General features: G+C 34.8%; 1 protein-coding gene across 1 annotated transcript; it reads right to left on the bottom strand.

The window, feature by feature from the left end:
• Positions 1–10,962: 10,962 nt before the first annotated feature.
• Positions 10,963–13,332, bottom strand: LOC112756715 (uncharacterized). Its single transcript, XM_072220384.1, has one exon. It carries the CDS (start codon positions 13,330–13,332, stop codon positions 10,963–10,965), a length of 2,370 nt encoding a protein of 789 aa, XP_072076485.1.
• Between the last annotated feature and the right edge of the window lie 1,538 nt (positions 13,333–14,870).

The following is a 14,870-nucleotide window of genomic DNA, read 5'->3' as shown; positions in this document are numbered from 1 at the left end:
CTTGGGAAACAGAAATTGATGGGTCGGCTATGTACATTTTAGCCCAGAAACTAAAATTGTGCAGACATCAATTAGTGTTATGGCAGTAAACAGGCAGCTCCAACTTCAAAGTGATTGATGAGATTAAAAGAAGACTTGAGGAGTTACGGGGGGTCGGCATCAGTGGAGGAGAGGATATTCAGGAGCTAGAACTGAAATTAGAAGCAACTGTTATCTAAGAAGAAATGTATTGGAAGGAAAAATCGAGAATCAAGTGGCTAAAGAAGGAGGACAGGAATACTAATTTTTTCACCGAAAGTTTAGAACCAGATCTCAGAGAAATAGAATTTAGAGGATGAATGGTCCGAATAGGAAAATAGCCTCGTCTAACTCATCTATTGCACCAGTGGCGAATGATTACTTTCGAGACAATTTCTCTTTGATAGCTCATGCTGATTTGGAATCTTTATTCACGGACTTTGAACCTAAGGTTACAGCTTCCATGAACTGTAGGTTACAAAGACTGGTCACCATTGAGGAAGTCAAGCGTGCCACCTTCAGTATCCACCCGCAGAGTACCCCGAGTGAAGATGGCATGGCTACCAAGTTCTTTTAGTTTTACTGGGATATTGTAAGTGCAGACGTCTTTAGGGCAGTCTGTAGCTTCTTTCAAGGGGAAAGAATTCTGTATTGATTTAATTATACTCACATCTGCCTCATTCCAAAGATTTCAAATGCTTCTAATATGACATAGGTTAGGCCTATCAGTTTATCTAAAGTCGTTTACAAAATTATTTCTAAAGTTGTAGTTCATAGACTCTAGGATTGTATGAATAAACTGATTAGCCTTACTCAAAGTGCTTTTCTTAAAGGCCACCTAATATTAGACAATATTTCGATTGCTCATGAATGTATGCACTATTTGAAGAATAAAAAGTCAGGTCTACAACATGAAATGACAATCAAATTAGATATGAGCAAAGCCTATGATAGAGTTTAGTGGCATTTTCTATGGTTCATCCTCAGCAAATTCGGGTTTAATGAGAGGTGGATAAGTTGGATTTGTGAGTTAGTGACTACTATTTCTTATTTTGTCGTTGTGAAAGGAAAACCCTTTGGTTATTTCAAACCAAATAGAGGTATCTGTCAAGGTGATCCTCTATCCCCCTATCTTTTCCTATTTTGTGCAGAAGGACTTTTCTTCTTGCTACGCAAAGCGGAATTAAGCAGTAGAATTCATGGGATCCAAGTGAACAAAAGAAGCCCTACTATTAGCCACCTTTTTTTTATGATGACTCAATTCTATTTTCCTAGGCTACAGAGTATTCTTATGAGCATATCCTAAACATTCTAAATGACTATGAGAGAGTTAGTGGACAAAAGGTAAACCTTAATAAATCCTCAATTTTTTTCAGTAACAATACCGCAAATCATGTCCGAACCCAGCTGGCAGCCAACCTCAATATTGGGCACATCGAAGCGCAGGACAAGTACCTGGGCCTTCATTCCTTAGTTAATAAATCGAAAAAGGCCACTTTCAGCTTAATTAAGGAAAAGGTTTAGAAAAAGATTCAAGGATGGCAGAATAATCTAATATCAAATGGGAGCAGAAATATTTTACTAAGGGCAGTTGGGAAAGCAGTTTCAATATACAATCCCTCTTGCTTTAGATTACCAGACTCACTCATTACGGATATTCATAGAATCCTTACTCAGTATTGGTGGGGACAAAGAGGAACAGAGCAATGAATGGTTTGGGTTGGTTGGGACAAAACGTCAAGACCTAAGAAGGAGGGGGTTGGGCCTTAAAGACTTGAGGACGCAGAACCTAGCCTAATTAGGAAAACAGTGTTGACGGATCGCTAATCAGACTAATTCTATCCTAACTAAAATACTGAAAGGTAAATACTTCAAGTATGGAGATGTGATGAATGCAGAAATAGGTAATCTACTTTCTTGGGGATGGCATAGCATCATAAAAGGTCGCACGGTTGTTGAAAAATGCTTGAATTAGAGAGTTGGCTCTGATAGCTCCATCCGAGTTTTTGAAGATCTTTGGTTGCCTCCACCATATCCCTATCGTATCCTCCTGTCACAATCCATAGAATCATTGAGCCATATTTTATGGGTTAAAGATCTGATGAGGCCAAATAAATCATGGAACCACCACTTGGTGGTAAATATTTCCCCCCCGAAATCGAAAGAAGAATATGCTTAATTCAACCTAGAGATGGAGAAGATTTTATTCAATGGAGCCTCAATAAATCTAAGGTGTATGACACATTTTCAGGCTACAACGTTACTTACCTCTTCTTTCACCCTCTTTTAGAGCATTGCCCAAACCATATGCAGCAAAAGCAGGTGTGGCAGTAGCTATGGAAGATGAAGATCTCGCTCAGTGCACATATTTTTCTTTGAAAGTGCCTCTATGATCGTATCCTAGTCCTGGAGCTTACACATAGCAGATTCCCAAACACCAATCTAAGATGTCCTCTATGTCACATGCAATCAAAATCCATCACTCACTGTTTAATTGAATGCAACAAAGTGCAAGAGATTTGGAGAAGAAGTCCACTTTACCGGCTTCTTCTTAATCTAATCAGTGACCATTTCTTCCAATGGTGGCAGGAATTGACGAAAAAGCTTGAGAGACAGGCTGAAGCGGATCGATTGCTGAACCTTGCAGCGATTATTTGCTAGAACTCATGGAAAGCAAGAAACCTATGGGTTTTTGAGAGTAGGAACTAGTTGCCAGAGGAGGTTATTTGCGCATCCATAAATCTGCTGCAGCAGCTCTATCACATTTGTTTGGATTTCTGCCCTAGATTCATGCCTTTTACCCATCTTCCTATTTGAGTTGTTTTTTATTACTACTTTACTATTCTTTAGTAAGTTAATTGGGTAACCACCACCTTTTTTAACTTTTTGTCCTTAATTTTGGATAGCTGTATTTTTTCTATGATGAAACTAAAAGTCTTTGTTTTTGGAAAAAAAATATAGTCATTGTCAAAGAGAGAATATTATACCTCAACAATATTGTAGTCACGGATATATTTGATACAACAATATCGAATGTGACGATAAAAGATTAATATGTTTTGTAATGAAAATATGCACTATTGATATAATTTAATCTTATAATGACAAGTTAAGATGTTATAAACAAATTAAGATATTACTGTAAAATATTAAAAACTTAGTTGTTGAGATATAAATTCTGATAGACATAATGATATACAAATAAATATTAAATACATGTATTTAGCATTCTACCAAAGTGTTGAGACATACATAGATGAACAATTTATTAGACAATATTTTTTATATTTTTACTCTAATTTTTTTTAAATGTCAAATTTATCTATAACTCTAATCCCTCTTTTCTCCTTCTCTATTTTTTGTTTCTTACTTCACCATTGTCCTTTTCCTTTGTTACCACTTACTGCGCCATTGTCGCCCTCTTCTCCTTCCTTTTGTCTTCACCAATATGTCTTCCTCTTCTTCACGTCACCTTATAAGTTTGTCTTCCTCTTCCCTTACTCCTCTTTCAGAATATTTTTCCTCTTCGTCTCTTCTGCTCTGTCTTGTCTTTCGCCATTACCATCCCCATTGTTGTCTAACTTGCCTTTGTCTTTCTTCATCTTCTCACTTCTATTGTGTTGCCTTCCTCGCCTCTATCTTTCCTTCATTATGGAATCGTCATTTTTTTTTCTAAATTGCGCCTACTCTATTCTCTCCATTGCTTCAATCTTCAACCTTCCTCTTACTTTCATTTTTTATATAAAAAAATTGTTCATTTTTTATAATTTGAATTGTGTAACTGATAATTGAATTGGAGTTGTTAATTTTAATGATTTAAGCCAAGTTAAAAATCGATAATAATAATAGTAGTGATAGTGGTGTTATTGCTGAAATGATTTTAATTTGAAGTAAAATTATATTTGAATTAGGTAATTGTATCTTTTATGTTTTACAATACATATTATAACATTTTTTTATCTTTATTATCTTTATTATTTTTAGACAATAACTAAAATGTGTCTTAGAACACATATTAAGCTTATTATTTGTAAAAAAATTTTAAATTTTTTATTTTAATAAATACATAACATATATGTTAGAAACTTAAACTTTACATATTTTCATAAAAAAACTCAAATGATAACCTAACATATACTCTAGCACATGTTAATTAATTAAAGTCTCCTCATATTTTTTGTGTGTGTGAATTAGTGATTAATTATAATCATAATGCTCTTATACATTTCAAAGTCTCGATCAATATTCAAATTTGAGTCTTGATTCTTAAGTGTTAACTTTGATCTGTTGCTTCTGTTCATCGCATGATGAAGTTGGTGCAATAATATAATGGTGTCACCAATAGGATAGGAGTTAGATTAGTTTCTACAGGGAGGCTAATATAAAAATGAGGAGTGCTACACATACAAGTCATTTGGTTTACAAGTCATATAAGTTGGGAGAAACTTAACAAAAAGCACGCTGACCCATATACGATTTTCATGGCGTGCTTCGCGTTCCTCCTTCTCCTCCTCCTCTTCCTTCTTCTTCTCCTTCTCCTACTCTTCTTCTTCTTCCTCCATGAAAATGAGTTTCTTGCCAAATTTGATCTCCTTCGTGCGTTCTCTCTTTGCCTTTTCATTTGTTGTTTTATCTGCGTTTATCGCTGGTATTCTTGCTTCGTTTTTTTCTCGATTTTCATGGTTTCTGAAATCAATCTTTGAAATCGTTTTGAAGATAATGGAACTTCAGAAATACACCCAAACGATTACAGAAATACACCCAACCGATTACATAAATACACCCAAATAGTTACAGAAATACACTCAAACGGTTACAGGAATTCACCCAAATGATTATAGAAATACACCCAAAGGATTACAAAAATACACCCAAAGGATTACAAAAATACACCCAAAGGATTTAAAATACACCCAAAATTCGTTGAAGTACGCCTTATGCATAATTCAGAACTCTTCCTCTTTCTCCTCCTCATCTTCTGCTGCTTCTTCTTCTTCATTTTCTTATTTCATATTCTCATAATTCTTTTTGGGAGGAAAAAATCAAACAAAGAAAAAAATACATAATGTTGCAAAATCAAAAGAAGAACGAGAAGAAACACGACAATGAAGATGAAACACTTCAAAAACGAAGAAGAAGAAGAGGCACGGAAAAAGAAGAAGAAGGAGAAGAAAAAGAGGAGGCATGGAAAAAGAAAAAGAAAAAGAAATAAATGACTTGTATGGGAAAACGCTTGTATGTGGAGAATTTCTCTATAAAAATATAGAATAAATATCCAAAATGGTCTATAAATTTTAAATTACTACTCAATTTAGTTCCCCACTTTAATAAATAACCAATTAAATCTCTAAAACTCCAAAACGTATATCTCTATTAGTCCCTTAGAGAAGTATCATTTAAATGTCAATGACATGGAACGTTTAGCTGTATGCAGATGTGTACGAAGATTGAATGTGATTCAAATTGGTACCCAAAATTACTTAATAATATCCAAATCAGTCCATCCTCCATTATAAAATTCTTATCTCCAAATTCTTGTCTTCTCTTCTTCGACCACCGGTTACATATAACAAAAAGGGAACTATGCCATCAGATGTTTCTTCTTGTTTATACAGTAGACATTTCATCAGTCAATTATTCAATGCTCTCACATAATCTTTCTGAGCACTTATCCAACTAGAGAATTGGAAAGTCCAATTGTTAAGCTCTTGCTCAAGCTGCAGATTCAGATACAGAAGCAGGAGCGTCAATGAACTTGTGATCGCCATGGACTTTCTTGATGACCTCGTGCTAGTAATCTTCATCTTCCAAATCGAGATTTCCTCCTCCTTTCGAACCTCCCTGGAGTCACGAATGGAGTGTACTGTGTTTGAGGATAGTACTTTTCATTGCCGTCATCGTCGAAGAAGTTGAGAAAATTCCACAGGAAAGCTCTTGGAGGGGAAGGTGGTGGCAGTAACGGCTTAGCGGAGAAAGGTGGTGGGAATGTTATGGCAGATAAGATCCATCATAGGCGGAGGGTGAAAGAGCACCATATGGATCGTAGAGCTGCGGATAGAGTTGATACGAAGAAGATGATTCACCTATATATACGATTTCATGATTTTTGGCCTCTGTTGGTACACAATTAAAGCTGTTGGTTGCTTCTTCATGAAATTCATCTGCATGCTTTCTATCCCCATCCCGATCCATGGAAGCTCATGATCTCCCTCCTCGAATGGCAGGAGATCCGCATGGAGAGGGGAAGAATGACCGAACAAGTCGTGGTCGTGGAGAGCATGAGGATTTTCGCCATCATCGTATTCTTCGTTGGAGTGGAAGTGGAGGTGGGAGCCAGAATTGGAGTAGGCAGAGAAGACAGAGGAGAAGCGTGTTTCGTTAGGTGAGCCTTTACCGGAGGAGAAGGCAGAGGAGAGGCAGCGTCGCCTCCTACCGCTAATTCCCTGTCTTGCTGAATAAAGAGGTGGAAAGAGTGGCCGATTTCCTTGAGTGAGTTTATGTACGCCATGTGCGCGGAGGAAGGTGGAGAAACGTTGATAATGGGGGGACCAGTGTGAATAATTTATTCTAAGAGGAGAAGATGTTGAAACGATGTTATTCTCACATGCTTAGGGCGTCCCTCTCTCAACAACGTTGTTTCATCCAATGCCCATCTGCCACTTCACGTTCCATGTCATCGACGTTTAGACAGCACTTCTCTAAGGGACTAATAGAGATGCATATTTTGGAGTTTCAAGGATTTAGTTAGTCACTTATTAAAGTGGAAGACCAAATTGGATAGCGATTTAAAATTCAGTGATCGTTTTCGGCATTTACTCTAAAAAAATATAACTTTAAAAGGGAGAAAAATAAAATTAAAAAGAGGCAATGTAAAAATTAAAAGACTATATACATAAAAAATTTTAAAGGCAAAGGGCATTGTCCCCTTGAAATGTACGAGGCTCCGCCCCTGGTCACCCATGAATAATAACTCTCTCATAACATATTCCATCAATTGTATTGTATTTAGGGGTAGCAACTAGGAGTGTTCGTGGTATGGTTTGGATCGGTTTTAAGTCAAAAACTCATTTGATTTGAACACTAATTTTACTTGCGGTACGATTTAGATTAGATGATTTAAAAAATAATCCGATCCAATTTCAAGTGGTTTTGATTGGATTTGATTTGATGTTTTATAAATTAAAAAAATTAAGGGTAAAGTATACTTTTTATTCCTAAAGTTTAATAAAAGTTTCAAAAATATCCCTAAGTTTTATTTTGTTTCAATTTTGTCCCAGAAGTTTTTGATTTGCATCAAATATACCCTCGACGGCTAAATTTTCAAAAAAAATTAAGACCGTTCTAACAATAATGCATGAAAATTATGTTTGATTTGCTTGTATTAAGGGTTGTTCTTATGAAATTGTTGTTGAATTGGTCTTAAATTTTTTGTAAAATTAGCCGTTAGGGGTATATCTGATGCAAATCGAAAATTTTTGGAACAAAATTGAAACAAAATAAAACTTGGGGGTATTTTTGAAACTTTTCTAAAACTTCAGGGACAAAAAATATACTTTACCCAAAAATTAAATATATATAACAAGTCTCAACATCAAATTTTAAATAATTAAAAATAATATAATAAGTCTCAACAATATTTTAAAAAACTAACAATAATATAATAATAAAAATAGAAGTATAAGTTAGTTAAAATAAAAAAAATAAAAATTATTTTGATTATAAAATATTTATTGAATAATAATAATAATAATACATGAATAATATAAAAATATATAACAAACTAAGTATATTATAAGTAAAATTGTAAATATAATAATAAAATAATAATATTATAGCACATTATGTGGTTTAAATTGGATTGGATCGGTTTTGCGAAGTAGATCTGAAATCCGATTTGATCCATACGGTTTGCAAAAAATAGAATCCAATCAAATTTAAATTTTCGGTTTGAATTGAATTAGATAAGCGATTTAATTGTATCGGTTTGAATTTGAACATCTCTATAAATAGATGTTAAACCAAAAACCTCTCATTTAGTATAAAAGCTATTTACTATTGAGCCAAAGTCATTAATTATTAATTTAATACTTTTATTTATATAAAAATTAATTCTATTTTAGTGATATATCAATATAATATTTTATTTATATTTGTATTATTAATTTAAATAAAAACTTTTATATAAACTTAAACATTTAATAATTATATTATTTATGAGACGATTGTATTATTTTATAAAATAATTATATTATTTGTATTAAATTTTTAATTTACATACTCATTAAATTATATAATAATATTACATATTTATAAAATTTCACAGATAAAATCGAACTCTCACGTGTAGGGGTGGCGAAACGGGCCGAATCTGTCGGGTCAAGCCGCCAAAAACGGCGGGTCGGGGCGAGATTTTGAACTCGCCAAAACCGCACCGCCAAAACCGCGGGCCAAGGCGGGGCGGGGCGGGCTGACATATTTTTTTTTAAGGGTAATTCCGTAAATTTGCAAGTGATATATAAATAGGAAAATTAGGTTTTCCTTCTCCTCCTTCCCACAAACAGCCGGCCCTAGCCCCCCTAACCCTTCGTCCCTTCTCCTCCTTCCCAGCTTCCCTGACCGGCTGACCCTGACTCCCTGAGATGCCAGAGATGGCGAGACCTCAGACCGACGGACCCTGACCCCCGGCTTCATCCTTCAACAGCTTAGCTCCCTCGTCTGTTCTCACTCCTCGGTAGACCCAGACCCGTGACACCCACACCCACACGGTGCTACTGCGGACTGCGGAACTGCCTCGCCTCGGTGCCTCCTGCTCAGCCACACCCACACGGCCACACCCGACTTAATGCAGTAACGCCGGTCACTCAGCTCAGCCACACCCACACCCCAGACAGCCAGACCTTTAACCTTCATCCCTTTTGGCGTTCGCTGACCCACTCCCTCCTCACTCGCTCCTCCTCACTCCTCAGCAGCCCGGCTCCCTCCTCACTCGCTCCTCTCTGGCGCCTCTGCCTTTCGCCTTCCTTTCTCTCCTCCTGTTGTCGTCGGCAGCTTTGTCTCGTCGGCGCCTCTGCTCGGCGGTTCTGTGACTGGCGGACTCCTGGAATCGCTCCTCTCTCCTCCTCTTTCTGCTCGACGGCTCTGCCATTACTATTAGTAAGTGATTTACATTTTACAGTTGCTGAATAAGTGAATATGTATGTGACAAATCTGATGATGATGTTTATCTTAGCAAAAATGATTTTCTGATTCCTCACATCGTCATTCTCAAGAGTCAAGATCAGTTACTGTTATTACTTATTATTGTTATTATTTTTCCATGTCAATTTGTTCAGCCTGATTTGAGTTTTCTGCAACTGGGTATTATTGTTTGATTATGTTTGAATATTGTTTTTCTGCCTGATTTGAGTTTTCTGCAACTGGGTATTATTGTTTGATTATGTTTGAATATTGTTTTTCAGCCTGATTTGAGTTTTCTGCAACTGGGTATTATTGTTTGATTATGTTTGAATATTATTTTTCAGCCTGATTTGATTATGTTTCTGCAACTGGGTATTATTTAGTTAGTACTGAATTACTTATTGATTATGTTTGATTATTGTTTGAATATTTTTGACTGATTTAAATATTTTTATGTATTGAGATTATTTAGATTGAGCTGTTGATTCTGCAATGGATAATTCTGTCTCTATGGAAGTTGATGGTGGGAATGCAACACAAAATCCTGAAAATATGGAAAGATCTGAAACGACTGAAGATATTAAAAAGAAAAAGACGAAGGCAACAACATCTGATGTGTGGAGATATTTCACAAAGCTTGGACCTGGTGATGATGGAATAGATCGTGCTCAATGTGATGGATGCAAACAGAAGTTTAAGGCTGGTGGTAAACAATATGGGACATCGACACTTAAGCGTCATTTGGACAGGTGCGTGAAAATAGACTTCGAGGATATTGGTCAAACTTTGATAGAAATGCAAAATAAAATGGGGGCTCTCAAGATAGATAATCATGTATCGCGTGAGATATTTGCTGCCTTTGTGATTGATTGTGATGTTCCCTTTTCTATTGTTGATAATCAGAAATTTAGGAATTGGGTAAAATACATCAGTCCAACTCTAGGCCTAATTACTAGAAATACTCTTAAGGAGGATGTGCTGAAAATTTACTTAAGGGAAAAAGATAAGCTTAAAAGTACTTTATTAGCCATTCCTAATAGAGTTTGTTTGACTTCTGATTTGTGGACATCCATCACTACAGAGGGTTATTTATGCCTAACTGCTCACTTTGTTGATTTGAATTGGAAATCGCAAAGTAAAATTTTGAGTTTTTGTCATATGCCTCCTCCTCACACGGGATTTGAATTGTCTTCCAAGATTTTTGAGCTTTTAAATGAATGGGGAATTGAAAAGAAGATTATGACTCTTACACTAGATAACGCATCTGCTAATGATACATGCCAAGATCATTTGAAAAGTACATTAAATATGCATGATTGGTTGTTGTGTGATGGGGAGTTCTTTCATATTCGTTGTTCTACTCATATCTTGAATCTTATTGTGCAAGATGGATTAAAAATTGCTCATGATGCATTGGATAAGATTAGGAAAAGTGTGAAATATGTAAGGGGATCGGAGAGTAGAATGATAAGGTTTAAAGAATGTGTTTCAGCGATTCAGGGTTTGACTTTTACAAGTGGGTTGCATCTAGATGTTACTACTCGATGGAATTCTACGTACATTATGCTCGAAAGTGCTATCAAGTATCGGAAGGCCTTTGAGTATTTGAAGGCAACCGACCATGCTTATAAGCAGTGACGGACCCAGAAAATTTATGGTGGGGGGGCAAAAATAATACACATTATTATCAAAATATATATTAATTTAAATTTAAAAATATAAAAGTGCACATTAATTATTCGAATACAAAAAAAACCAAAAATTACATTAGCTGCTAACTTTCTTCGCTTCAAATCTTGAAGGTACTTCTCTTCTTGTTTTCATATTTTGAAAATGTTGAATAATTGTTTCATTATCAACTTGATTGAATGTCTCTCTTTCTATATATGTAACCAAACAATCATTCAACCACTCATCTCCCATTCGATTACGAAGTCGACTCTTTATGATATTCATAGCAGAAAATGTTCTTTCAACTGATGCTGTTGCCACAGGTAGAATCAAAGCTAATTTCAACAGAAGAAATACCAATGGATAAACAATATGCTTTTTTGTCTCAACTAACTTTTGAGATAGTCCACTGATTCCATTTATATTTGAGAATTGATCATCAAGACGCATATCCAATATAAAATTCTCAAGTTGACTATCAAGTGCCAAAATTTGAGTAGAAGAGAATTCATGTGGATAAAATTCAGCTAAACGAAGCAACTTCTCCTTATCAAATGCAAAAAATGAGTCACTTGGATTCAAACAAGCTATACAAAGAAGTAGCTCAGTATTTACCTCTGTAAAACGATTGTTAAGCTCTTGAAGTTGTCTATCAATCACTTGATAAAATAATTCAACTTGAAAATGATGCAAGTTTGAGACCTTTTGGATTTTGCGCCTTGATCTTCCTTGTGTTACAAATATATCATTCATATTTGGAGCAAGAATATTGTGACTATCACAAAATAGTAAAACTTCGTTGAGCAAAGAGGACCAACCATCGTCTCTTATACTTTGCAATCGTTGCTTGGACACTTTAACCAATGTCATAGCATTTATAATGTCTTGATCACTTCTTTGTAGAGCTTGAGACAACTCATTAGTAACTCCTAATATACTTTTCATCAAATGTAAATTGAATACAAATTCAAAAGATTGAATATGATTCAATAATTGGCATGCTTCAGCTCTTTGTTCAGGATTATTTCCATCTTCCTCAATAACTTCAAGAACTTCTACCACGGAAGAAAAAATAGAAATCAAGCTAAGTATTGTACCATAATGTGAGCCCCATCGAGTATCACCTGCCCTTTTCAATGTTGTTTCTTGATTTAAGCCACGCCCACTAGAAACATCTCCATTTTGTAATGCAACAATTGTCTTTTGCATTTGACTTTCACGAAGCATGTCTTTACGTTTACAAGAAGCTCCAACAATATTGCACAAACTAGCAAGCAAATTAAAAAGTAGTGCAATTTCGACCTGTTTCTTTGCAACAACCACAAGTGCTAATTGAAGTTGGTGAGCAAAACAATGAACATAAAAAGCACAAGCATTTTCTTTCAAGATCAAACTTTTTAAGCCATTAAATTCTCCCTGCATATTAGTAGCTCCATCGTAACCTTGTCCACGTATTCTTGCTAAACTTAAATTATGCTTTGTTAATAAAGATTCCAAAGCTACTTTTAATGACAACGCATTTGTGCTAGAAACATGGACAAGGCCAAGAAATCGCTCCATTACAATCCCTTCTTTGTTCACATACCGCAAACAAACAGCCATTTGCTCTTTAACAGAGATGTCTCGAGCTTCATCAACTAAAACAGCAAATAAATCATCTCCAAGATCATCAATAATAACTTTAGTAGTTTCACTTGCAGCAGCTCTAACAATATCTTTTTGAATTTTAGGTGCTACTAGCTTAAGGTTTCCACGAGCATTTTTGAAAACACGATCAATCTCTGTATTATGTTGAGCAAGAAAGTCAAGAAGCTCCAAAAAATTACCTTGATTATTTGAATTGTGCGATTCATCATCACCACGAAAGGCCAATCCTTGTCGCAATAAGAACCTAATGCACTCAATTGTTGCTGTTAAGTGAGTTCGGTAATCTCTTTTAGCTTGGTCTGAATGCTTTTGAAAAACAACTTCAATATGTTGTTTTTGCTTCATGAGTGCTTCGCATTTTCTTCGAGCTTGATTATGAGCACTATCATGATTTCCAACATGTGTTTGTAATCGCTCCTTCTTTTTCCAATTTGAAAAGCCCTCTTTTACAAAAGCATCACCACTCGCACCATCAGGTTTCATAAGATAGCAACAAAGACAAAATACAGCATCTTTTGAAATACTATATTCCAACCAATTGCCAAATTCATCAAACCAATCAGCATTAAATCTACGGAGAGAAGTTCCAAAATATGTTTGTGCAAAATCATGTTCTCTTGGTTGACAAGGACCTTTTTGCAAATAAGCTCGTCTAACTTCATCTCTGTCATTTGGATCATAATTTGAAATTTTGGGTCGTTGTCCAGGATCAGCTACCAGACTTTCCACATTGAATTCTAAGAACTTCTTTTTATTAGAAGAGACTAATGGAGTGACTTCAGATTCTAGTGGTAGCTTTCTTTTGAAATATTTCTCCATTACTATTTCTAAAAATAAAAATATATATTCTAAATTAGTAAATTGATCAATTCACTTTAAAAATTTATATGCAATCTAATTACATATAATAGAATAGAACGAAAGATAAACAAATAAATAATAAGGATCACTAAATTGAGAATAAAATAAAATATATAAATTCATGAAAAGAATAAAAAATAGATTAATACTTAAACTATAATTGTTTGAATTAAAATTTGCAATTGAAAATATCAAAAAGAGAAACAATGAAATTGAAAGATACATAGAGTCATAGAGAGCTATATAAAATAAAATAGAGAATTTAAAATTTACCTTTTGATGAAGAGAAGATGACCACTAGACAAGGAATAGAAAAAGAAGATTGAAAATATGAAACTAAGAAAAGGGTTTAAGAGAATAAATGAGTGACGGCTAGGATTTAAAAACAGAAGAAGACTAAATTTAATTAGGTTAACTAATAGTCAAAATCATAAAAAAATAAAATGGGCTTAGACTTTTAATAATTGGGCTTAGTTTATTTGTAGTGGGGTCATTTAAAATTTAAAGTGGGGGCATATTATATATATATATATATATTTTTTTTTTTTTTTTTGAGTTTAAAAATATCAAATGTCACTGGGGGCAAGTGCCCCCCCATTCATGAAGGTGGGTCCGTGCCTGCTTATAAGTATTGTCCTTCGGTTGATGAATGGGGGAGAGCTGAAAAGATATGTGAATTTTTATACCCCTTTTATGAAATTACTAATTTGATTTCTGGCACATCTTACTCTACTTCAAATTTGTATTTTCTACAAGTCTATCATATTCAATGTGTTTTGATGGGAAGTTTGAGAAGTGAAGATGAGCTTCTAAGGAGCATGGGAGAAAAGATGATGAACAAATTTAAGAAGTATTGGGAAAAGTATAGTGTCATTCTTGCATTTGGTGCTATTCTTGATCCTAGACTTAAGATTTCTACTTTAGAGCTTATGTATGAAGAGATTGATGTTGAGACTGCAAAAGGGAAGGTGGAACATGTGAAAAAGAAATTATATAAGCTTTTTGAAAAATATGACAAAAATTCTCTTCCAACTGTTCAAGCACAAAGACCTAGTAATCAATATTCATCCATGGCCCATACCCCTGAAAGTGCAAGCAAGAAGCGACTTGCGATTGTTGGCGTAAGTAATGTACTAATGTCTAACATATTTAAATTCTCTTATTAATTGTCATTATTCTATCCTAACAAGATGTGATTATTTCTATTTTGATAGAAATTGATGAAACGAAACCATCAAGCTGAGGTCTCTAGTGGAAAGAATCCACTTGATACATACTTGGAGGAGCCACTTTTGTCAAAGGATTGCTTTGAAGATTTAGATGTTTTGGAATGGTGAAAATTATATGAGAGTCGTTATCCGAAGTTATCAATCATGGCACGTGACTTATTGAGTATTCCAATTACTACGGTTGCATCGGAATCTGCCTTTAGTATTGGAGCTCATGTCATTAACAAATATAGAAGTCGAATGTTGTCAGAAAATGTTGAGGCTGTG

Source organism: Arachis hypogaea, chromosome 16 (genome assembly GCF_003086295.3).
Source record: "Arachis hypogaea cultivar Tifrunner chromosome 16, arahy.Tifrunner.gnm2.J5K5, whole genome shotgun sequence".
Lineage (NCBI taxonomy): Eukaryota > Viridiplantae > Streptophyta > Magnoliopsida > Fabales > Fabaceae > Arachis > Arachis hypogaea.
Note: the sequence above shows the minus strand (reverse complement) of the source record. Positions and strands in the feature narration are given on the sequence as shown.